At 46.6% G+C, this 21,993-nt stretch overlaps 8 protein-coding genes across 8 annotated transcripts; 2 read left to right on the top strand and 6 right to left on the bottom strand.

The window, feature by feature from the left end:
- Positions 1 to 867: 867 nt before the first annotated feature.
- Positions 868 to 2,034, top strand: LY89DRAFT_676376 (uncharacterized protein; the record flags this gene model as incomplete). Its single annotated transcript, XM_018213581.1, has 2 exons — positions 868 to 968; positions 1,320 to 2,034. 2 exons carry the CDS (start codon positions 868 to 870, stop codon positions 2,032 to 2,034), a joined length of 816 nt encoding a protein of 271 aa, XP_018063355.1.
- A 28-nt stretch (positions 2,035 to 2,062) lies between these two features.
- LY89DRAFT_741300 (acid protease) lies at positions 2,063 to 3,473 on the bottom strand (the record flags this gene model as incomplete). Its single annotated transcript, XM_018220688.1, has 6 exons — positions 2,063 to 2,468; positions 2,519 to 2,618; positions 2,675 to 2,866; positions 2,917 to 3,085; positions 3,132 to 3,196; positions 3,245 to 3,473. The coding sequence occupies 6 exons, from the start codon at positions 3,471 to 3,473 to the stop codon at positions 2,063 to 2,065; spliced, it is 1,161 nt and encodes a 386-aa protein (XP_018063356.1).
- Positions 3,474 to 4,674: 1,201 nt separating this feature from the next.
- On the bottom strand, positions 4,675 to 7,453 carry LY89DRAFT_741301 (uncharacterized protein; the record flags this gene model as incomplete). The annotated part of the gene is made up of 4 exons (XM_018220689.1): positions 4,675 to 5,423; positions 5,502 to 6,567; positions 6,690 to 6,939; positions 6,990 to 7,453. The coding sequence occupies 4 exons, from the start codon at positions 7,451 to 7,453 to the stop codon at positions 4,675 to 4,677; spliced, it is 2,529 nt and encodes an 842-aa protein (XP_018063357.1).
- A 2,081-nt stretch (positions 7,454 to 9,534) lies between these two features.
- On the bottom strand, positions 9,535 to 10,656 carry LY89DRAFT_317286 (uncharacterized protein). Its single transcript, XM_018206685.1, has one exon. The coding sequence runs from the start codon at positions 10,341 to 10,343 to the stop codon at positions 9,696 to 9,698; it is 648 nt and encodes a 215-aa protein (XP_018063358.1). The 5' UTR covers positions 10,344 to 10,656; the 3' UTR covers positions 9,535 to 9,695.
- On the bottom strand, positions 10,657 to 12,153 carry LY89DRAFT_317285 (uncharacterized protein). The gene is made up of 3 exons (XM_018206684.1): positions 11,369 to 12,153; positions 11,139 to 11,317; positions 10,657 to 11,083 (listed from the first exon to the last, which is right to left on the bottom strand). The coding sequence occupies exons 1-3, from the start codon at positions 11,875 to 11,877 to the stop codon at positions 10,971 to 10,973; spliced, it is 801 nt and encodes a 266-aa protein (XP_018063359.1). The 5' UTR covers positions 11,878 to 12,153; the 3' UTR covers positions 10,657 to 10,970.
- Positions 12,154 to 12,450: 297 nt separating this feature from the next.
- On the top strand, positions 12,451 to 15,162 carry LY89DRAFT_741303 (HET-domain-containing protein; the record flags this gene model as incomplete). The annotated part of the gene is made up of 2 exons (XM_018220690.1): positions 12,451 to 13,372; positions 13,430 to 15,162. 2 exons carry the CDS (start codon positions 12,451 to 12,453, stop codon positions 15,160 to 15,162), a joined length of 2,655 nt encoding a protein of 884 aa, XP_018063360.1.
- Positions 15,163 to 16,718: 1,556 nt separating this feature from the next.
- On the bottom strand, positions 16,719 to 18,964 carry LY89DRAFT_690560 (putative ATP synthase subunit beta, mitochondrial). The gene is made up of 11 exons (XM_018216121.1): positions 18,904 to 18,964; positions 18,670 to 18,818; positions 18,472 to 18,557; positions 18,372 to 18,414; positions 17,789 to 18,315; positions 17,695 to 17,722; positions 17,225 to 17,647; positions 16,988 to 17,178; positions 16,916 to 16,930; positions 16,812 to 16,861; positions 16,719 to 16,755 (listed from the first exon to the last, which is right to left on the bottom strand). Exons 1-11 carry the CDS (start codon positions 18,912 to 18,914, stop codon positions 16,743 to 16,745), a joined length of 1,536 nt encoding a protein of 511 aa, XP_018063361.1. The 5' UTR covers positions 18,915 to 18,964; the 3' UTR covers positions 16,719 to 16,742.
- A 473-nt stretch (positions 18,965 to 19,437) lies between these two features.
- Positions 19,438 to 21,880, bottom strand: LY89DRAFT_741305 (glycoside hydrolase; the record flags this gene model as incomplete). Its single annotated transcript, XM_018220691.1, has 8 exons — positions 19,438 to 19,464; positions 19,512 to 20,142; positions 20,189 to 20,524; positions 20,572 to 21,263; positions 21,314 to 21,426; positions 21,483 to 21,582; positions 21,628 to 21,752; positions 21,802 to 21,880. The coding sequence occupies 8 exons, from the start codon at positions 21,878 to 21,880 to the stop codon at positions 19,438 to 19,440; spliced, it is 2,103 nt and encodes a 700-aa protein (XP_018063362.1).
- Positions 21,881 to 21,993: the final 113 nt, after the last annotated feature.

Genomic DNA, 21,993 nt, shown 5'->3' on the forward strand with positions numbered 1-21,993 from the left:
CCAGAGACGGGTGAGCACACTGTGACACTCCAACTTGGAATTGCAAGCTCATGTGTTGAAGCTGCCATACCTGTCTTCGATTAGCTACTGTCTCCTCTTGGAAGTCTTGTTCTATCGCAACTCAAATATTGTCCCTCCTTTTCATGTATCGAAAGACTTGAAAATGACAAGTCAATTTTCAATGACAAATTTAAATCGATAAAAGTTGGGTCAATCACAAGAATTCTAGCTGCCAACTTCCCATCTTCTTCCATATCTTCAAATGGAGAGTTGATAGTGACACAATATGTGGCAGCAAGACAAAAGTTGAGAATAAAAAAATTGGATACAGTTCCAACTCAGTCAACGCAGCATCCTTCTCCATCACATTACAACCCGGCCTTGTCCCGCATCATTCTCACCAACGCTCCTATCTTCCCAGCCTGCTCCAGCATGATTTTCGCAGACGATCTTTGTTAGAGGTACACCTATAAATACTCTGGGAGAGGAGATAATTCTCCCTCAGGCACGCGCACGCTATTCGGGGCGTATTCACCTCCAACGTCAAATTGATGGGTTTTCATTCGTGTTCTTGTGGTTTCCGGCAAAGTGATCTCCTTGCAGGTGAATTCTTGCCCTGTTCTCGAGATTCACCTGAATCAATAGATTGTAAAGCTTTGAACAGATCCTGTCTCAAATATAAAAAGGCCCTCTCAAGCTCCCTTGATTAAGTTATTTCCAAAATACTGTTTTCTCAGTGACAGAGTTGTCGCTTTGATTTCAGAGAACTTGGATCAGATCATATAATCTAACGAAGATACGAATGCTGGTTTCTTTACCGCTGCCCAACCTATTTGAATTTACTTCTTTTTGTATCTTACAGAGCAAATGGTTGACAATAAAAAACAGTTAACAACGTTTACAATAAGAAATGTTGAAGTTCGCAATCTCAACTCTTCTAGCTTACGCCTCGATAATGCAGTTGCCGGGTAAAGAATGACCGGGCCACCCCTTGCTTTGGCTTTGACATGCTTACGCTCAGTTGGCCTTGTTACAGATCCACAGCTCTATATTTATATTTGCTGTTTTTAGGATAAGGCCAAGACTTGCAATTTCAAGTCTATGTTTGATGGCACTTACCAAAGCCTGGCACCAAAGTGCAGTCTCCTACATTCAAAGTCTCACACCTGCCACCACACATTATTGAGCATCTGCGTATGAATCATTAATCAATTCATTCAATTTATCTCAAACATCTTATGTTCTGTCTAAAAAGTCTGCCCAATACTAGTACAGGTCCCATGAGTAGCACTTGCGCTCGCCGTCACCGTAACATACAGGGTAACCGTTGGCGTCCCGGACGTGGTGGTCTTGAGACAGGATGTTGATGAGGTGCTGCTAAGCTTTGAGCTCGTGCTTGACTTTGATGTCGATAGTGAAGACGAGGCTGTCGATACTGAGGAGAGCTTCGAGCTGGAGGAGCTGGAGGATGATTTCGTGGATGATGAGGAGAGGCCTGAGCTCGTCGATTTTAGAGAAGATAGGGAGCTTGAACTCGTCGTCTTTAAAGAACCTGATGATGAGGAAGAGAGGGTTGAGCTGGTCGTCTTCAGAGAGGTTGACGAAGAGAAAGAGAGCGTTGAGCTTGTCAATTTCACAGACGTCGACGAGGTTGAACTAGCGCTAGATTTGCTCGAGCTTGTCGATTTCAAAGAAGTCGACGAAGACGACAAGGACAGGGTACTAGAGCTAGTGGCTTTCACAGCCGATGAAGAGCTGGAACTCGTACTCTTCACACTGGTCGTGCTGCTTTTCAACGTACTCGAAGCACTCACACCCGTCAAGGCCAACGAGCTCGTGCTTTTGGCACTGGAGCTAGTCTTTACACTTGAGGTACTCGTCTTGACCACTGAAGTGCTCGTGGATACAATGGAAGTTGACGAAGCTGTGCAGCCTCCGGTAATACTTGGCACTGCATTTGCGCCACTTCCAATCGCAACAATATTCGACCCGCAATTCGCAGCTTGCGCGATATGGATGTTGAAGTTATCTTGATCGTAGACCACTGTGTCCTATTAGCATTTTACTTTTGTTCCTCTCTGAAAAGGGAAGACTCACAATAAGCACTCCTGATAAAACTATCACCCAGACTAAAAGTATCGGGATTTGGCTGGGCACCGAAATAGCAAAGTCCGTTAGCGGCCCACAGCCAATCATAGAAATTCACATGAATCATCTTAGTACCGAAGCCGAAATCGATGGTCCCTGCTTGGTTGCGGAGCGCGCAATCCACTGTGTAAGATCCGTCTGATTGTTGGACTGCAGAAGGGAAGTGCCCGATTACAGCATTGAAGAGATTGGGTGGGAACTGGGAAAGTGTTGCTCCGGAGTCGGGGAACATACCCTGTTCATAAGTAGAAGTCGTGCAAGGGATTGAAGTCGTGGTATTGGGTAAGGTGACGCCAACGTATGACATGTAGATCCAATATCTACATTCGATCAGCATATCGTCTTGCAAGGCGATGTCTGGAAGTCTCACCTCCAACTACCATCCGGCGAATCAGGCCCATCAATCATTGGCGCTGTATACAACGATCCAATATACTTCATCGTATCAATACCACCAAAGATAATGGACCCTATTTTTCTCGTCAGTCTCTCTTCTTCTACTAAACATAGGACGAAGGTAGAATACCATCAGCAACATCAATACTGGCCAGATCCAAACTAAACGCCCTACTCGCCGTCACACCATAGACATATAGCTGGTCAATCACCCCATAATAATCCAGATTCCAAGGATAGCCGAGGCCAATACCCATAAGGCCAGCATTAACGAACGTAGACCATGTGGCCCAACCGAATTGAGTTTGGGGTATAGATCCGCCTTTGATCGTTAGCGAGAACGTCGAGGAAAGAGGGGGAGGATGGACCGACTTCCAATGACAATATCGTCGATGAGATATTCTCCAGTTGCTTCACCAGTTCCGTACAGGAGATCAAAACTCTCTCCCTCATCGGAGGCAGTGGATGAATTGCCGGGGTAGTAGACGTTGAAAGTTTCACAATAAGTGGGATCATTTCCATTGGCGCAATCGGGATCGACCTAGAATGTGTTAGATTGCCCAGATACCTATATTTGGCTCACTTACCCAGAGTTCGTAACTTCCCGTGTCAATTTGAACTTGTAAAGACTGAAGCGGTGTACCAATCTCAACTGCAAAATGTCAGACAGAGCCCATCTTCAAAAATACCCAGTACTTACGCCCAATCAAGTATCCATTATAAATATTCTGCAAAGGATCGAAATCTTGTCTCTTCGTTATCCCCGTCGAGGTCTGCTTGGTAACTGGAACCTTCAGCACTCCGGACCCTTGAACAGGTCGTTTTTGTACAAGTGATCCCTTGGACCCAGTATCATTTCGGGGAAGTACAACAGCGGATGAGACAGCAGCCAAAGAAAGAGCCGCAAGAGAGAGGTTTAAGATTGTCATGATTAGAGAAGATAAGATAGCTCTCTACCTTTCCGATTCTGGAGTGGACGATCAGAACAAGGACCTTGACCCCATCAACCTTAATATATGATCTCTTTTGAGTCTTGACTGAGACATATTGACAGCTGAGCAGAGCCTAATTTCAATAGTGTTGCTCGGATCATGCGTCAAGGCGAAGTCATGAACAAACTTATACGGATCCTAGTTCAGCCACGAGTGAGGCTGCGAAGTCTTCATTCGCTTTGTCTTCGCTTATTTAGGAAGAGGCGTTCAGCCTCAGGAGAAAAGGTCCATATTGGGATGAGGAATATTTGTTTTTACCCGCCGCCCAAGAATGGCACCTCCAAAATCAGCAACAGACAAAGATATGCCGACGAAAATATGTCGTGGACCCTGAAATCAGATTGTCTGAAGAGCTATGCAGACAGAGCCACTTCCTCTCAACGTTCCACTACATTTGTGTTCCTGATTATAAGGCTGACAACGAGAACTTGAGGCTTTTCCTGCTCGGCATCCAATCCTTTTCAACCAACGGTGAGGCCCCTGGACTCACCGAGACCGCCAAATGACGGGACGAGTCGGAAGTCTGCCTTGAGGCTGAGAACCGGAGTTGGGATAAACGAAATTGCAAACACAGCAAATCTAATGCAGGTATTTGGAAATCAATACTTCAATACTCGGTGAGAACAACGAGACCAGCAATGTAACCAAAACGATGCAAGCAAACGTAGAATAATCCTGACGTTCCGAAATTCTCTTCGTCTAAGTCCCGAGACCAAAAAAAGTCGTTTCTTCGCTTTCCGGACTTTCCGATCTCATTTCATGATCTCAAATCCGGCAATCTTCGAATCTTCGATTGAGACAGCGTCCAGAAGTCTAGCGAATACGAGCGCGGAGGTATCTCCGACAAGCTTACTGGAGGACCGAAATAGACTTACGAGATCGTTTCTAGTTTTGTCGTAGATTCACATACGAAATCCAACAAAACCGACAAAGTGTCCTCTCGTTCCAGGGGCAAGTGGTTCAACGAGGATGAATCAGTGCATATCCAAATCCTGCAAAACAATTTCCTCAATCTGGATACCTTCAACATGCGCATCGCCAACCGTAATGTACCCACCGTCCTCCTAGTGAACACAAAAATCCCTCTTCCTACCCAGCAAAGTATTTGATGGAAATAAATATAGGATCCTTGATCAATCTATTTGTGGCTTGGACCACGCCGGAAAACGTTCATCGCGGATTTGAGAAGTCCTTTACCACCCGCAGAGTTTTTCGGAAGCTTACTGACAGCATCTATATACTTCTTTTCATCCGTTCTGACTCCCTTACTGTGGGCTTTCATCTTCATCAAGATCTCGTCGTTGAATCTTACTGTAGCTCCATTCGCGAGAAGAAACTTCACGAATTCAAGTCTTCGGGTTGTGTCAATGTGTAGGACTTCCAAAGAGGACTCTTCGGAAATCTTTCTTACTATCTTCTGGTTTGTCGATTGACCAGGACCCAACACAGCATTTTCTAGAATAGAGATTGATTTCTCACTTGATGAGTCGAATTGATTTAGTCTTCTGCCTGCCAATATCTTCGCGTTGATGTAAGGAGTAATGCAGAATTGAGATACAAATCCAACGAAGGAGTTTTCTCGGCTGGCTGGTCCTTGGGTAACCGACCAATGAGGAGTTGATTTTAAGTGCAACACTGGTAACCACCTGAAGATTGAATCATAATTTATTGAAACCTCGGCACCTTCCACATCGATCTTGTCGAGGATCTGGACAAGTTTCGGTCCATTGGCGGGAGATGAGTCCACTCGAGACGCGTAGGCAAGGCATTTAAGCACCTTAATCCAGAACTCATAGTACTCCCAGGATGGTTTGAAGTAGGTGGCCTTGTCGGAAAGTCGAATGGCCTCTGCTTGCAATAGTGCAGTATAAGGGTCGAAATCTGGTGCTGCCGACGTAATTTCATTCCATACGCCAGGCTGGCGAGCCTAGTCCCGGGCTGTTCTATGGAGGAAATCTACAACACCATGTTCATCGGGTGAGATTTCTAATATCCCTCGAGTTCGACTGTCTAGCCGCCGCTTCATTAGCCCCTTCAATTCCGTCTTGAGATCGACGGACATCGAGTTCATATCCGTATCCAACCCTTTCATCTCGTCTGCAAGCCATAGAGTCAGATAATCGATAGGCCCCATAGCCGACTTGAAGAGTCGAAAAATCTGGGACGAGTTTGCCATGTTACGAGATCGAACCTTGCTCCAAATATGACTGTACAGACTCGATATGTCGCTGGGAAGCCCTCGGACAGTTTCTTGCAGATCGGCCAACTTGTCACCCTCTGTCAAACCTTCTAGGAGTGCATGAACGACAAGGGACACCCATAAGAAAATGCCTTGAGCCTTTCCGACAATGTCTTGCAAGAGCTGGTCGGATTCTTCTGGAAATGCTTCCTTCAAAGATTTGAAGCCGCGGTTCAGTTCAAGCTCGTTTCGTGTAAAGAACTCAATGTCTTCCTTGGTCAGGCGCTCCATTCGCAACATTGGACAATGACTAAAGGCCTCTTCGAACTCGATCCATGGGCGACTAGCCAAGCAAAGTTTGACGCCCTGATGAGCGTTGGTTTTCTTGATGAGTTCTAGAATCTGATTGGGTGGTGACTCAAACTCATCAAGTCCATCAATAATGAGAGCGAGCTTGATGCTTTTTCCACATTCTGAAAGCAGGCTGGTGAAGGACTCTGTTATTTCCGTCAAAGTCCATCGTGGACTCGTCATGGTACTTCGTAGCGTTTTGAACAATGTCCAACGTCTTGGAGCCACAATCGGAGTCAGGTTGGGGCACCGTAGGAGGGTCTGATATATGAGAGTCCTCACCAGACCTTCACAGGACTTCTGCAAATCCAATCCAGCATTCCAGGAGTAGAAGGTGATTATGACAAGTTCAAGTCCATCAGCCCATGTCTTCAGTTTGCCGATTGTAAATTTGTCTTTGATGATGAATTTGGTCAAGGTTGACTTTCCCGAGCCAGGCCTGCCAGTAATCCAGTATATCTGCTTAGATTCCGACACAAGCCATGCCGGGAAGCTGGACCACTGGGCTCCTCCGTCAAGCAAGTTGGCTGGTCTTGGAAAATCCACTGATTGGTCGTTTCATAGACTTCGGGGATGGCTTCCTCCCGCGAATTGATCGTGTCAAATCCGACACTATTTCTTACCTCTCGTCTGCATTTCTCCTCGTTTCCTGGTGTCGGTAAGGTCAAGGTAGCTGATAGATCCCAGTTTGGGTCCCATAGAATCTGCAGCAGCTCCGTGAGAATGGGATTTGTTTTAGCGTTGGCTACCGAAATGATCTCAGCACTCAAAATTTTGTCTTCTGTAGGATCGTTTCGATCCAATGTAGTGATGATCTCATCTAATCGCTTGCTGAAACCCACGAAAAGCTCCTGGCTCCGTTTAGAGTCATCCCTCGTCACGGTCAGTGGGTTGATTCTTCTAGGAGGACCACACATACATACCAGACGCAGACCAATATTGCCATCATCATTTGTTGCTTTATTCGAATCAGCTCCTTGCCCATCTTGTCAATCTTTTTCTCTGACCACATTCCCCGCAACGCCACCTTGAAACTCCTGCTAATTTCGCTCCTGTTGAATGAAAATGAGCTTGTTCCACGCAATCTGAGAATACCCAAAGCAGCTAGGAGATCATTGCTGATATTCTTGCACTCTCCACAGAGCTTGAGAAGTTGGGCTTCCGAGTCCGACTGTTGTCCATGCTGTGACAAAGATCTTGACTTCTGGTCTACCTGGCGAGCAAGTTGACCCATGTCTTTTGTTAAGGTGGCATTCGTGACGTGCTCGGCTTTTTGTCCGGATGGGGATGTGTATATCTCGTATGCATCAGACAAGAGATGCCCGCCAAATTCGACGAATTGGATGACTGCGGCTGCAACACCGATTGCGCTCACAGGGTCGAGCATTGTCAAATCCCTGTAAGTTTTCTGACGGCCCAGAGGCTCTTAAAGGATACTTTTGACAAGAAGCGTCGCGAGGCTGATCTTTGATAGTGAGTAGACTAGATATGAAAGGTAACGGAAGATGTGCGAGGCTGCGCGAGAGAAGTTATATTGCGTTGTGAACCTCAGGCCTGCATGCAGGACCATGTGATCAGCCGCAAATGCAGCCCCCAAAAGACATCTCACGTAGCCCAATCGCATAAAACGCGTTAAAACAGCTACTCAGGTCAACAGGTCGAGATGAACCGTCCACAGTATTGCCCCATGCTCCAACGATGAGATTAGGAATGCGGGCAAGATTAGGAAAGGGATGGGTCAAGCGAGATTCGATCAGTAGCGAAGTTGCTATCTGTAAAGCTAGAGTCTGGGCTAGGGGTGCTCAGGCGGATACTAGTATTGTTGAAAGCAAGAGTTGTTACTATCATAGCATATATTAAGGCTACCCCTTAAGAGAAGGTTGCTCCTCAGAAGCTTCATAGATAAGATAAGACCCGCTCAAAGCTCAATAAAGTATGCACTCGCAAGGCGCTTCCACTAAGCAATAAACTGCCATGTCGTCAAATACTGGAAGGAGACTTCTTTTCATCGGCCTCGAGATCAATTTCAACATCTGCGCACTTTGCGCCCCGGCATGCTTCAAGCCTCAAGTACCTAGGTAGGGAACTCAAACCTAGAGAGATAGCGGCAAGCGCGTTGCAGATCGACCCGAAGCAATCATCAATGACCCTTTGACAAGAACACTTCACAGCTTTCAAAGATCTTCTATCATCAATCCTTACTATCAGACTCTATCAACACAACCGATTAGGCTTTGTCTTATCAACTCTCCGGGGTACACTCCTTCGAAATATAATCTCCGCCACGTCCATCTGATTGCACTCATCGATGACTAAATGGAAACATTGGCAAGCACAAGAACAACCCCTTTCGATCGTTCAGCAAAAGGCAAGTCAATACTCCAACGTTGAATCTAGCAATACTGAGAGATAGCATTCGCAACAGTGAAATGATAATTCCTGTAAAATGCGCAAAACAATACCTGCAGTTTTGGCCTGCGCAACCTTCAACTTCGAATCAATTTCAATCTCAAGCCTCCTCAACCTCAATTTGCGCCTGGCAAGTACGCTTCCAACAACAAGTCAGGCAAATCTCACCAAGCCAACTAAATATTTGGGCAGCGGTGATTCAAAACTACCTAGGCAATGACAGACTGGACGTATATTGGATCTAGTACAAGATGCGTTGTGATCTTCTGAAGTTGAAACCCGATACCCCCTTAGAAACCTTGAATTGGAATCTGGATGGAATCGCAGCTTGGAGAAGATAGACAAGAGGTATTATACCAAGTCACCAGGACCGAGAGCAACTAGTGAAACTGATTACGACGCAGGCATACTGCACAAGTGAGCGGACGAGCAACTTTTGCCTCCTCTCTTGGCAGCTATTTAGAGGAAATAAAATAGCAAAAGAAGGACAGGGACCTCGGTTTAGACTCTTGTCAGGCGACGCTGAGAACCCAACAGTGGTCATAATCTTGCACAATGCCGATATCAAAGACCAGGGACTTGAAAAAGGAACAATTATCTACCCAGTTGTTGAATTAGTCCTCGGCAACTAAGACAGCACCCAGTGCCTTACGCTCGGTGACCAGAAGCTGGATGTGCAGTGACTGATCCACATTGGACAAAGTTGGTACGTACATAGAATTGCTCCTCCCCCTTTGTAAGTTATTGGCATAGTACTGATACTAGTCAATGATAGGATCGAAAATAGAATCGCAACGCGGTGGTGGAAAGTGGAGAAGCAGATACCTCCAGACTAGAGATGACCCATTTGCGTTGCTGAATCGGCGAGCTTGTGCAACGGAATCCAGGATGATTGTTACTGTGATGCGAGTACAGTATAGAAGTATGTACTTGCACTTTCTATGTGAACTCCTACAAAATCCATGTACAATTTGTTAGAAGACTAAAAAGTTTTTGTAGATTGAAATATAAATCTAAATAAAATAAAAAAGCTTTTTTTGTTCGAGGCAAAATGTTCAACGCGAAAGAATTAATGTATTGTATATTCAAGTTATATTAACTTAGATGACCTCCTTTATCTTAATGCTCTAAACATGCGTATCACTAACCGTAACGGACCTGCTATCCTCCCTCGCTCTCAAAATAACAGGAACACGATATCCTTCCAAAGGATATTACAGTCAACGCTTACTTTCCCAATCTCGTGCCAGAGCAGCGCTTTTCGAGAATACCTCTATCGATCCATCTTCGTCTTTCATTATTTTCATATACAACTTCTTAGCAGCGTTCTGCATTTGATTTGCTGTGCTCAACTCGCCAGCCCGCCACTCCCTCATTTGAGCTTCATCGGGCAATCGAGCATGAAAAAAGAATGCAAGCGGACTAGACTGCCACAATCCAACCCGATTTTTCCGTGTTTCTACAAACGCAATTAGTAGGAAAATACAAGCGAGTACCAGTAACAGAGCTGGCAAAGTCAACCAAGCCCAGCGTACTGTGACGAATTGTTGTTGAGTCCAGACGTGGCCATTAACCGCTTGGTTTGCTGCGATTAACGACACATTTTGCTGCGCTTCTTGTAAAAGGAGCGAGTCGTTTGCACGCATTTGCGTGGTGATGTACCCCGCTAGCGAATGCATCGCACGCGTAACATTGGTCGCTTGATATAGCAAGGTCGGGAGATCGTTGCCCGTCAAAGGACTGTCAGAATCAATACCTCCGAGCACAACTTGTCCGTTCAGCAGGGTCTCCTCAGTAAGCTGGCTGCTTAGATCAGTCCATGCGTTACTGGAGACGACAAAAGTATCGTTGAGGTTGGGAGACTGCATGGTGGCGAATGGCGGCTTGTATGTCAAAGAATCACCACTGAAGGCAAATGGATCTAGGACGTAAATGATTGTGCCATTCGATATGTCCGTGGGGCCCGTAATTTTGCTATTGGCGGGATAGGCTGACCCATTTTCCCCGTCCAAACCGTTCCACCACTGATTGGTGCCGTTGAAGACAACGGTGGGAGAATTTCCTGCATAAGAATCCTCTTGTAACACATCTTCCGAGTAGACTCCGTTGGTCACAGTGACGCTGACCTCTCTCACGGAAAGGTAGAGGGCACATCTCACGGCTTCGAAGGTCGTGTTTGATGTGATGTAGCCTAGAGGTTGTATTGCGCCAGTAGCTTTCACCCATTGTACCGTGGCGAGAAGTCCAGTAGAGTTAGCATAGGATTCCAGCTCCGGAAGGCGAAGAGAAGTGAACGTCGCGAAATCAGATTGGATACTGAAAGCAGTGGCTTCGCTGACGTTTACCAGTGCCGTCTGTAGTATACTGTCCTCTGGTGCCACAAAGTGGCAGAAGGGAGCTTGTATGTTACTAGGATGGATAGCACTACAGTTCAGTTGTACATGTGATGTTATATCCGTGCACTGCGAACTGACAGCTAAAGTGCTAAACGGATCTCAAGTACAGTTGCCCGTGGGGTAATTGAAAGGTGGGTCGGGAATCGAGATGAGATTTCCAGCGAGCAATCCTTGGTAGACAGCCGCCCTCATGTTGTAGGGAAGTGAAGTATCTAAACATATCTATTAGTACTTTCTTCTGGAGCAGGAGGGTCTTGCATCACTCACAGCCATCACTTACTTCAGCTGCACCTTTAAACCCGGTACCATAGTTGTACGCTGCCACCGATTGGGCCTGCTGAGTGGCATCTACGGCGGAACGAGTATTGTACTTCACACTCTGCTGAAAAAACGGGTCAAGAGCCAGGGCAGTGAATATGATGATTGCACCGATGCTTGCAAGACTCCTGTGTCAGATTAGAAGGGCACACCTGGGACGACTAATCAGAGCCCCTTACCTGATATGAAGTTTGGAGAGGAAGCGCAAACTTCCAAACGGTCCCCTGCTTGCAAAATCGTAGTAGACAGCATCTTCGAGAGATCTCGGCCGCGTATACCACAACCAAGAGAATTGGCTGATTGACTGCGCAACAGGAGCAAGAAGAGCGGCGCGGAAAGCGGTCGAGATAATGGAAATGATTGTGTTAAGTGTGACATTGCCTAAACGGCCCATCGACCATTCGGGATATGGTCTGCCATCATACACCCAAAGGATCGCGGCAATGCCAAAGAGTGATGCAGCTACGAGCCCAAGACAAGCAAGCTCGTTGACTAGGCTACCAATAGATAGAATTTTCTGTTCCGCGTGTGAAGCCGTTGACCCCGTCTTTCTGCCCTCCTTATCCGCGCCCCGGTTCTCAGCCTCTAGGAAGAGGTGGGTATCCCCGCTGCCATGAGGCCCGCCATCAGGTGGAGTGCGTAACGCCCCGTCGACTATATCGTCGTTATTCGAACGAACAAAAGCCATGTTAACATTAAGCGACGTGCTGTGCAGATCAGAAAAGGATTTTGGTGAGATACCGAAGGTTGAAAAAACAGGCTGTACAGACAGTGGTAAACAGTCGAGACTCTCAAGGCTCAAGTTCGAGGGACCGGACAAGCAGGCAAAGCTTTATACCTTTATTGGGCATCTCTGTTGGGATGCATCCATTGTGGAATCAAGCTTTGCTCATTGCAGAAGCAGCAATGATCTACCGGAGGCACGGCAGACACGTTTGTAAATGGAATGCAGACCTGCGAGACGCAATTGAGCTTATACCGGGGATATGAAAGGTCGGCGGATCATACGTCGTCGCACTCAAGCACCAATAGAATGGACCTGTCTTTCTCGGAAGATGCGCTTATGACTGCAAGCGAAGACATTGGGGGCCAATTGATAATTGAGGCTGATGCCCAGCTGACTCTTCTGCATGATTGCCTGGTACAGTGGAGCAGTTGGATGTATAATTGAGTGCGAGATCTTGTAGTACAGAAGTTAATTCCTCAGCGAATTGAACTCATACCCTGCTCAGGTCGAAGTCACTTTTGAGACGCCACGAATATGGCTGGCAAGATTTCATCTCCGCTAGCCATAGAATTGCCAACACGACGACCCCACTCTTTGCCATGGGAGCGTGAGCACACTCCAATCCCATCACACCTTCCGCGGACGGTGAAATCGAACCTCTGTGATATCTGCCTCGCATTCGAAGAAAACTGCACACGTCCATGGCCACTCAGTCAAGAGAAACAAATCACAGTTTACTTGTTCCCTCACCATGCATCGTGGGAAGAATTGGAGCAGTCCTGTCAAAATGGTTGCGAGCTTTGCACACTGTTTAGAAACGGCTACCTTGAGCAGTACCACTCGCAGATGCTTAGGGATATCGAACATAGGGCAGATGAGACGGATTCCGAGGAATCCGAAGATAACGCAAGTGAAGCAGATCCTAACAGCACAAACGGACCAGCCGATACACGAATACTGGGCCGTAGCAAAAGCTCTGGACCCAGACTTGATAGCGACAATGGGAGAGATTCCGAGGATAGCATAGATGAAACTACTGATACCATCTCAATGGACGATCACAAAAGCTCTCCACGATCACTTGATGCCCCAAATGAAGCAGATTCCGAGCATAGCACAGTGGAAAAACACGACACTATGATCAGAGACTGGCACAAAAGCTTTCCACGATCAGTTGAAGCCGCAATTGAAACAGGTTCCGAGGATAACCTGAATGAAAAGACCGACATCAAGTTGATAGACCATCACAAAAGCTCTCCGCATTCACCTGATGGTGCAAAGGAAGCAGACCCCGAGGACAAAACAAGCAAAGTAGCAGATAATACCTTACCAGACTACTACAATACTCTTCGAATCCGCTGTCAGGTCCCCAAATCATCTTCAGATCCTATAAGATGCTGTGTCATTTCAGGTAGGAAGCCCTACTCGGTATGGTTCAACATCGGTGCGAAAACTGGTACGTTGGTCCTGCACCTATGCCACTGATCTCTACAGCGTGGCTGATAGCATGTAGGCAGCAAGCCTGCAGAAGAAGGTGGATTCCGAGGCAGGATGTGTAGCGCAACTCCGGACTTTGATCTTGCCAAAGAATGGATTGGGAATTGCCACAACCATAGCGTCTGCACAAGTCGCAATGCAATCCCAAGAGAAAATCCAATGCGGCTGCTCCAAATACTCAATGGATCATCCCAGATCAGATTGATCGAGACAGTGGACTCAACTAAGTATGAATATGTCACACTCTCCTATCGCTGGGGCCGTGATGATCGAAGACCGCCTTTGACACTCCAGGAGAATCTATCACAGCACATGAATGGCATACCAACGGAAATTTTACCACCTACACTCAAGGACGCCGTACTCGCAACTGTAAGTCTGGGGTACGATTACCTATGGATCGACTCATTATGCATCATCCAAGACGAGCCCCAAGATTTCGAGCAAGAGTGCCCCAAAATGGCAGCCATCTACAGCGGATCCGCCGTTACCATCGCAGCGCCAGGAGCCCAGGACTCCTTTTCCGGATTTCTGCACCGACGAAAGTTTCTCGCAGACCCTCTCTACACACCCGTCGAGTTGCAGTATCGGGACCGCAAGGCCGAGCCACAAGGTACGTTGAAGATTTGGTATCCCGGAAGCACTTCCACCCCGGATCATTACGGCTATCTCAAACCCAATTTCAATGGTTCTCTCAATTCCCCCAATGGAGACGAACCTCGACCGCCGTCATTCCTGGACGATCGAGGCTGGATATTCCAAGAGTGGTTGCTATCTCCCCGCGTGCTGTACTTTGGGTCCTTCCAGATGTATTTCGAGTGCTGCCAATCGCAACGATTCGAGACGCTGCTCGATCAACATGTACACATTGATCATTATAGTTTGTCGAAAACCATCCCGGCTCTCAGAAGCCATGCAGAGTATCACTCGTGGTGGCGCAAGCTAGTCGAGCGGTATTCGGGCTGTGCGCTCTCTGTTGCGAGAGACAGACTACCAGCTATCTCGGGAATTGCTCATTCGTACCAACCTCCCGTGAGCGATAAATACCTGGCTGGAATATGGCAAGGTGATCTGCCGGGTGCTCTGCTATGGTATCGGCTTTCAGACTACACAGAGAAGGGCAACATCGCAGACGGCAATGAGATAGAATACATTGCACCCTCCTGGTCATGGGCTTCCCTGATGGCTCCTGTCCGATTCATAGTCTCCAGAGAGGAATATGGAGCTAACGACCCCGACGATGGCAGCGATTGTGATCCGTGGAAAGTACACATAATATCCGCCTCGACGACCCTCACCAGCCGCTTCAGCAATCCTGATCCATTCGGCCCCGTAAAAGAAGGCCATCTGCGCATTCTGGGGAAACTACACACTGCTTCAGTATATAAATGCCGGGATGGGTGTTTGCTCGTATGCTTTTGCAAGCATATTTCAGACAGAGAAACATGGCTCACTCTAAGGTTCCTCCCAGACAGGCCATCACGGTACGAGTCGTTACCTCGAATTGGCTATCGCTGGGACCGTATCGATCGAAACAGAAAAACTCCTGAGGTTTTCGTGCTCCCTGTTCTGATGACCCGAAACCAGACTTTTCACAGCTATGTTGGACTTGCCTTGGAGCCAGTGGCTGGGACAGATGGTGAATTCCAGAGGGTGGGATTGGTGAAGGGCACTAGCCCGGCGAAGAAAGGAGATATCCGCGATAAGATATTTAGTTCTGGGGACGAAAAGGAGTTGGTGATCCGATAGAGGGTTAAAATCCATAAAGCGCCTATTTCTAATAGGAATGGGATACAGAACGCAGAATTTGTATGAACTTTCTCCTACTGCACTAGCGTAGCCTCATCCAAAACCAAGTCAAGAAGTCGCCATCCTCTCTAACTCACCTTCCCACTTTCGAACTTCTGAAAGTCCCAACCGAATTCCCAACTTCCGGATCCCCAAAAGTCATTACTGATTCCTGTTCAATCACTACTACAAGAAATATCAATCCAGCTTCAAGGAACAATCTAACTGACGAAAACGGTCAACCTCGCCCGATAGAAAATAATGGCCGCAGAACCTCCACGTCAGCCGTTCCTGGAAAAGTGGGCTGGAAATATTGACGACGAGCTCGAAAATGGCGGATGGGATATGAATCCAAGGCGTACCATGCCTATGCAGTGGAAATTGGTAGGAACATCATATCATGCAGGCATTTGGACCGTAGAATGATGTCTCAACCAATCAAGCAATCATTCATCCAACAACTTGACTTGAGATATGCTAGAAGCCAGACGCTGATACTCCATATTTATGATATTATGATTGGTAGGAGCATCATCTCTTGCAGGACTTCACACTGTAGAATGATGTATCGATCAATAAAACAATCATTCATTCAACACCTTGACTCGATATGTGCCGGAGCTCAGCCGCTGAGACTCCATATTGTGAAACCATGCTCGGTAGGAGCATCACATCATAGTGGCATTCCCACTATAAAATATTGTCTCAATCAATCAAGCCATCATCTATCTCACACTTTGACTTGGAATGTGCTGAAAATAGGGAGCTGATGCTCTTGAGATCGGTAGGAACATGGTCTCTTGCGGGACTTCCCGCTGTAAAACAATGTCTCGATCAATCAAGCATTTATTCATTCATTCAACAGCCGCCGAAGTATCGAAAGTGGCGACAGGTCATGGATTGAGTAATAGCAGAAAAAAAGAAAACTACTCCTCGGTGGCTAACGAAGAGTGATGGATTGAGCAATGGTGAAGGAAAGACGACTGTTCTTTGGTGGCCAATGAAAAGTAAAAATGAGACCTCTTGAGGATCGGGGGTGTTGATCCTCCGTCGCTATGAAGTGAGAATCAGTAGGAGCATCGTATTTTGCAGGCATTCACACTGTAGAATGATGATTCGACCAATCAAGTATTCATTCATGATTTAACAGCTACTAAAGTATCAAAAACGGCGACGACCGATCGACTAAGTAACGGCGGACGAAAGAGGACTGCTCTTTGGCGGTCAACGAAGGGCGAAGGATTTGACATCCAGTCAGAAGATGGGGTGATACAGAAACGGAGATTCAGTGATACAACATCGGACGAACAATTGAAGCACACACATAGTCATTAGACAGCTCATGCATTTTTAACAAAGGAGAAATTCTTCTGTTACAAGGCTAAGAGAGATGCGTTGGCAAAGCAGAAGGACCGGTTCCTGTCCTATGTTCTGTAAACAGCCCAAGGTCAGATGCTGCCTACCCCACTCCGCATCCTTCCCATTCCAAACTCTCATCAAATATACACGTCTCCGCCCCTCTCACATCTATGGTCTGACGTCTATTCCTTCTCACTGTGCGCGTGTTAGTAAGCAGCCTGAGGCCAGTTCGGGTAAACGCCTAAACTTACAGATCCGCCAAAATCTTCTCACCCTTCGCGCGAGCAGCATCAATATCGCCCTAAATGTGATCAGTATACTTATTGCATGTTTAAAAGGACCAGGAATCAAGTACCACCATATAAAATGCCTGGAAGCGTTAATTAGCAATGGTTTATGTGGAGTTGAAGATGATTGGGGGACTTACTCCTTCAGGCAGGTCATCACCCTCACCGTTCATGATAGCCTTGAACGATCGAATGGTATCCTTAAGATCGACCAAGACACCCTCAATACCAGTGAAAACTTGAGCGACAGCGAATGGTTGTGACAAGAAACGTTGAAGCTTTCGGGCACGCTCGACAGTCAACTTATCAGCTTCTGACAATTCATCCATACCTAGCAAATGTTAGCAACCTCGTAATTCGCCGAACGCCATACTTACCAAGAATGGCAATGATATCTTGCAGAGACTTGTACTCTTGAAGCATTTGTTGGACCTTGGTGGCAGTATCGTAGTGATCTTGTCCGATAACACGGGGATCCAACATACGAGACTTGGAATCAAGAGGATCGACAGCAGGGTAGATACCCAACTCAGAGATACCACGGGAAAGCACAGTGGTGGCGTCCAAATGGGCGAAGGTGGTGGCAGGGGCAGGATCAGTCAAATCATCAGCGGGGACATAGACGGCCTGGACGGAGGTAATGGATCCCTTAGTAGTAGTGGTAATACGTTCTTGCATAAGACCCATATCGACGGCGAGAGTTGGTTGATAACCGACGGCAGATGGGATACGACCAAGAAGAGCAGACACTTCGGAACCGGCTTGAGTGAAACGGAAAATGTTGTCAATGAAGAGCAACACTATGATGGTCAGCAAATTTCTAGCATGCTCGTGAGAGCAAACTTACCATCTTGACCTTCCTCATCGCGGAAATACTGCCTTCGGTGTTAATATTGGCTCAAGATTTCAAATACAGATGATAGAAAATGAAACTGAATTACCTCAGCTACTGTTAGCCCTGTAAGAGCAACACGGGCACGGGCTCCGGGTGGCTCGTTCATTTGACCGAAGACCAGAGCGACCTTGGACTCTCCATCAAGTTGAATAACTTGAGTCTCCTGCATTTCATGGTACAGATCGTTACCCTCACGAGTACGCTCTCCGACACCAGTGAACACGGAGTAACCACCGTGAGCCTTGGCAATGTTGTTGATCAACTCTTGAATGAACACAGTCTTTCCGACACCAGCTCCTCCAAAAAGACCAATCTTTCCTCCACGAGCGTATGGGGCAAGCAAGTCGACGACCTTGATACCGGTGACCAACACCTCAGCAGCTGTGGATTGTTCGGTGAAAGGAGGAGCATCGGCGTGGATAGGGAGCTTCTTGGTGAACTTGATGGGTCCACGCTCATCGATTGGGTCACCAGTAACGTTCATGATACGACCGAGAGTTCCTGGGCCGACTGGAACCATGATTGGGTTTCCAGTATCGGTTGCACGGTGGCCACGGACGAGACCTTCAGTACCTGTTTGGAAATGCGTCAATTTCTGCCATTGACCTTGATGGATAGCATATTCTTACCATCCATAGCAATTGTTCGGACGACATTCTCTCCCAAATGTTGCTATTATAATTGTCAGTATGTGTGTGATGGTTGTTGTGTTCGATGTTGTTGACGTACCGCGACCTCGAGGATGAGCTTTTGGCCACCATTGTCGGTCTCGAGAGCATTAAGAATCGGAGGAAGCTTGTCGGTATCAAATTTTACTGTGAACACATATCAGCATTGGAGTTCTAATGTGCTCCGAAGCTTGTTGACCAATTTGGGGGTCATCCGGAGCTTGATGTTGTCGCGAAAAGAATTTTCTGGGGCACTCACCATCCACGACGGCACCGATGACTTGATGAATCTTGCCATGTAAAGCACTGTCACTTGCAAAACGGGCCGCACCAGCTCTTAATCCAGTCGAGACTGCTGGTCTGAAGGCGGCTCTCGTTGAGGCCCGAAGGGCAGAGTTCTGAAGGGCGCTGCACCGAGGACATCGTGTCAGCTCAATTGATCAATTGCGAACTGCTGAAAGGCGATTGCCAGCTCCTAGGGGTGAATACATACCTCCTGAACATCTTGAGAGATGAGGAAGAGCGATGGAAATGATGTGAGTGGAGAAATGGAGGTCGATGGGATTGAGAATTGAGGTCTTCCTGCAAGCTCGGAGGAGAAGGAAAGGAACTAAAAGGACGCTTACCTAATCGCCTATTGAACCGGGATCACCCGTTCGACTTTTTTTGTGTAGGCGAACAACAACATCTGCAAAAGACCATTTGCAGCATATTTGTCGTAATTATATTTCAATTATATCATCAGAGTAGAAACTACAAAGGGGAAATTCTGACTCTGGGTCATTTCAGTGTCCGGCAGATTCAGGGGCATACTCTTCCTTAATTCTCTTTGAATCTGATCACCAGTATCTAATGGGATATCCCTTGAGGTATCACATTGAAAAAGTCAATCTAGGCACGTCAATTCCCATTCAATTTCCATATCAAATTCTCGCAATGCTGCTCATGAAGCTGAATAGTCTAATCGTATCTAAAGCAATAATCCCATGCCACCCATGCACAACTTTTCCTCCCTTTCAGGCTTTCCTCACAGCGTCGACTCAAGAGCCAGAACCTAATCTTGTTAGTACCACGACAAAAGTTGAATCAAACCGAACTTACTATAGCGGTCCTTGTAGGAATATAAACTTGTGTAAAGTTCTTTCGCTCGTTCCATGCGAACGGAGTTGTGAAGAATCTCGTGCCAGAATCAATCCTTTCGAAACCACCATAGTCCTTGGCATCGGAGTTCAGAACGACTCGGTATGTGCCTTCTTGCTCGATACCAATACGGTAGTCTGCATAACTCTTTGTGGGATGGAAGTTGAAAATCCAAACCAGACCAGCTCGCTCGAAGACGATGACCTTATCAGACTCATTCTTCAAGCTAATGTAAGCTTGAGGTGAATGCAACCAACCGTACTTGGCCTCGGTATGTTGCATCTTAGCATCAAACTCATTCAAAAATCTATATCGCAGTAGATTGTCGTCTGTCAGATTGAATTGACGTCGTGCATACCAGAAGCTATTGTTGTTTCCGGCACGAGGAAAATCAAGCCATTCAGGATGGCCAAATTCGTTTCCTTCAAAGTTCAAGTAACCTTCTCCGCCCAGACCGTGGGTAATGAGACGAATCATCTTATGAAGGGCCATTCCTCGTTCAATGACAGGTGTGAAGTCTGTCATAGTTGACATATTGGTGTACATCTCCGCATCGCACAGATGCATCATAATGGACTTATCACCGACCAACCTGAACCTGTTAGTATAACTCCAGTAATTGCTGGAACAGTACTTACGCTTGATCGTGACTCTCGCAATATGCAATTGTCTTCTCTCCATGTCTTCGGTTCGTCAATGTGAAGCAAATATTACCAAGATCCCAGTCATCGTCCTTCACCTCCTTCAGAATCTTGATCCACATATCTGGAATAGCCATTGCCAGTCTGTAGTCGAAGCCAATACCGCCCAATGATAAGGACAAACACAAAGCTGGCATACCAGAAACATCTTCTGCAATAGTGATCATCTCAGGGTACAGGTCGTGTAACATTTCGTTCGCAATCATAAGGTAGGCAACGGCCTCTTCGTCAACTCCTGGACCAAAGTATTCGTGATAACCTCCAGAGAAGCCCCTGCAGATATTAGCACTCATATTTTACCAACAACAGAGGTAACTTACGTTCCAATTCCATGATGGGTATAAAGCATGCTCGTGACGCCGTCAAATCGAAATCCGTCAAAGTGGTACTCATCCATCCAGAAACGCAAATTACTCAGTAAGAATCTGAGAACTTCATGACTTCCATAATTGAAAAGCCTACTATCCCATAGCTCATGCTTGCCCTTAGGACCACCATGGAAATAACAGCTATCCGTACCATCAAATTCATTGAGACCATCCAGAACATTTTTGGAGGCATGACTGTGTACAACATCCAACAGGACAGTGATACCCATTCCGTGTGCCGTATCAATGAGCTCTTTCAACTCTTCTGGAGAACCATATCTACTGCTAGCAGCAAAGAAACTATTGATTTGGTAACCAAAGCTTGCGTAGTATGCGTGTTCCATGATGGCCATGAGCTGGATAACATTGTAGCCCAAATGATGTATTCTCGGTAGCATATTCTGTGTGAACTCCTTGTACGTAGACACTCTCAACTCCGGTGAGGATATTCCAACATGTGCTTCGTAGACTCGCACGCTCTCTGGTTTCTTCGGTCTCGGATGCTTGAATTGATATCGTTGGGAGGCAGGAGGATTCCAGAATCGAGCATCATATACTGGAGAGATGTGTAGGTCTTGTGTGACATATGTGATCCAAGCTGGTATGCGTTCGATTCGTTCGCCGGACGGTGTGATCATTGAAATCTGCCAACCAAGTCAGTAAGTGTGTAAGGTTTTGGTGCAGTGTAAAATACCTTAATCTTAGAGTTGTGTGCAATAGCAGGCTCTCCATTCTTCGCAGGTATAATCACTTCGAAAACACCGTATGGATCCTTCTTCATGGGATGCGACTCGCGGTTCCAATCATCTACCACAGATTAGCTCATGCCAGTGAAGGATCTCTGCTATAAAGGAGAGAAATACTGAATTCACCAATAAGGAATGCTTGCGTAGCATTAGGCGCCCATTCCCTATAGGAGATATTGTTCTGTTTGTCGATATTGAACCCAAACTTTTCAAATCCCTAGCACAGTTAGTATTTTACTAGAATCGTATGAGGTTGACTGACTCTACTGAACTTCTCTAGCCCTCCCTCGGTCTCGTCAATTGTCTTGATCCATTGTTGTGCCTTGCTGTATCGTTTCTTGAGAGACTCCTTGAAAGGGCCAAGCCATGGGTCGAGCTGTACCACGCCTGGAAAGAATCAGCTGTCTACTATTGTAAATAGCTTGCAGGAACTCACCTGTGCCGTCATTTGGCAGACCGTTCGCAGCACCATTGCCCATCATAGTGTTTTCGGATTTTTCGTTCGTATTATCCATCTTGTCGGCAGATGTGGTGATAGCTTGGAAGGTTTGTTGTTCCTCGTAGAAAAGGGAGCTGGGACGGCAGACTAAATAGCTAGTGAAGCTTGCAGAAGTGAATGCCGGTAATT

This window comes from Mollisia scopiformis (assembly GCF_001500285.1).
Source record: "Mollisia scopiformis unplaced genomic scaffold LY89scaffold_30, whole genome shotgun sequence".
In the NCBI taxonomy this organism is placed as follows: Eukaryota; Fungi; Ascomycota; class Leotiomycetes; order Helotiales; family Mollisiaceae; genus Mollisia; species Mollisia scopiformis.

Coding starts and splice junctions, on each gene's coding strand:
- LY89DRAFT_317286 (XM_018206685.1), bottom strand. CDS start 10,343: ATGCAGTCTCCCAACCTCAACGATACTTTTGTCGTCTCCAGTAACGCA.
- LY89DRAFT_690560 (XM_018216121.1), bottom strand. Junction 18,558..18,669: donor CATCGGTGCCGTCGTGGATG/GTGAGTGCCCCA, acceptor ATGTGTTCACAG/TAAAATTTGATACCGACAAG. Junction 17,648..17,694: donor CGATGAGGAAGGTCAAGATG/GTAAGTTTGCTC, acceptor TGACCATCATAG/TGTTGCTCTTCATTGACAAC.
- LY89DRAFT_317285 (XM_018206684.1), bottom strand. CDS start 11,877: ATGGCTTTTGTTCGTTCGAATAACGACGATATAGTCGACGGGGCGTTA. Junction 11,318..11,368: donor CTCTCCAAACTTCATATCAG/GTAAGGGGCTCT, acceptor AATCTGACACAG/GAGTCTTGCAAGCATCGGTG. Junction 11,084..11,138: donor AGCTGAAGTAAGTGATGGCT/GTGAGTGATGCA, acceptor AGATATGTTTAG/ATACTTCACTTCCCTACAAC.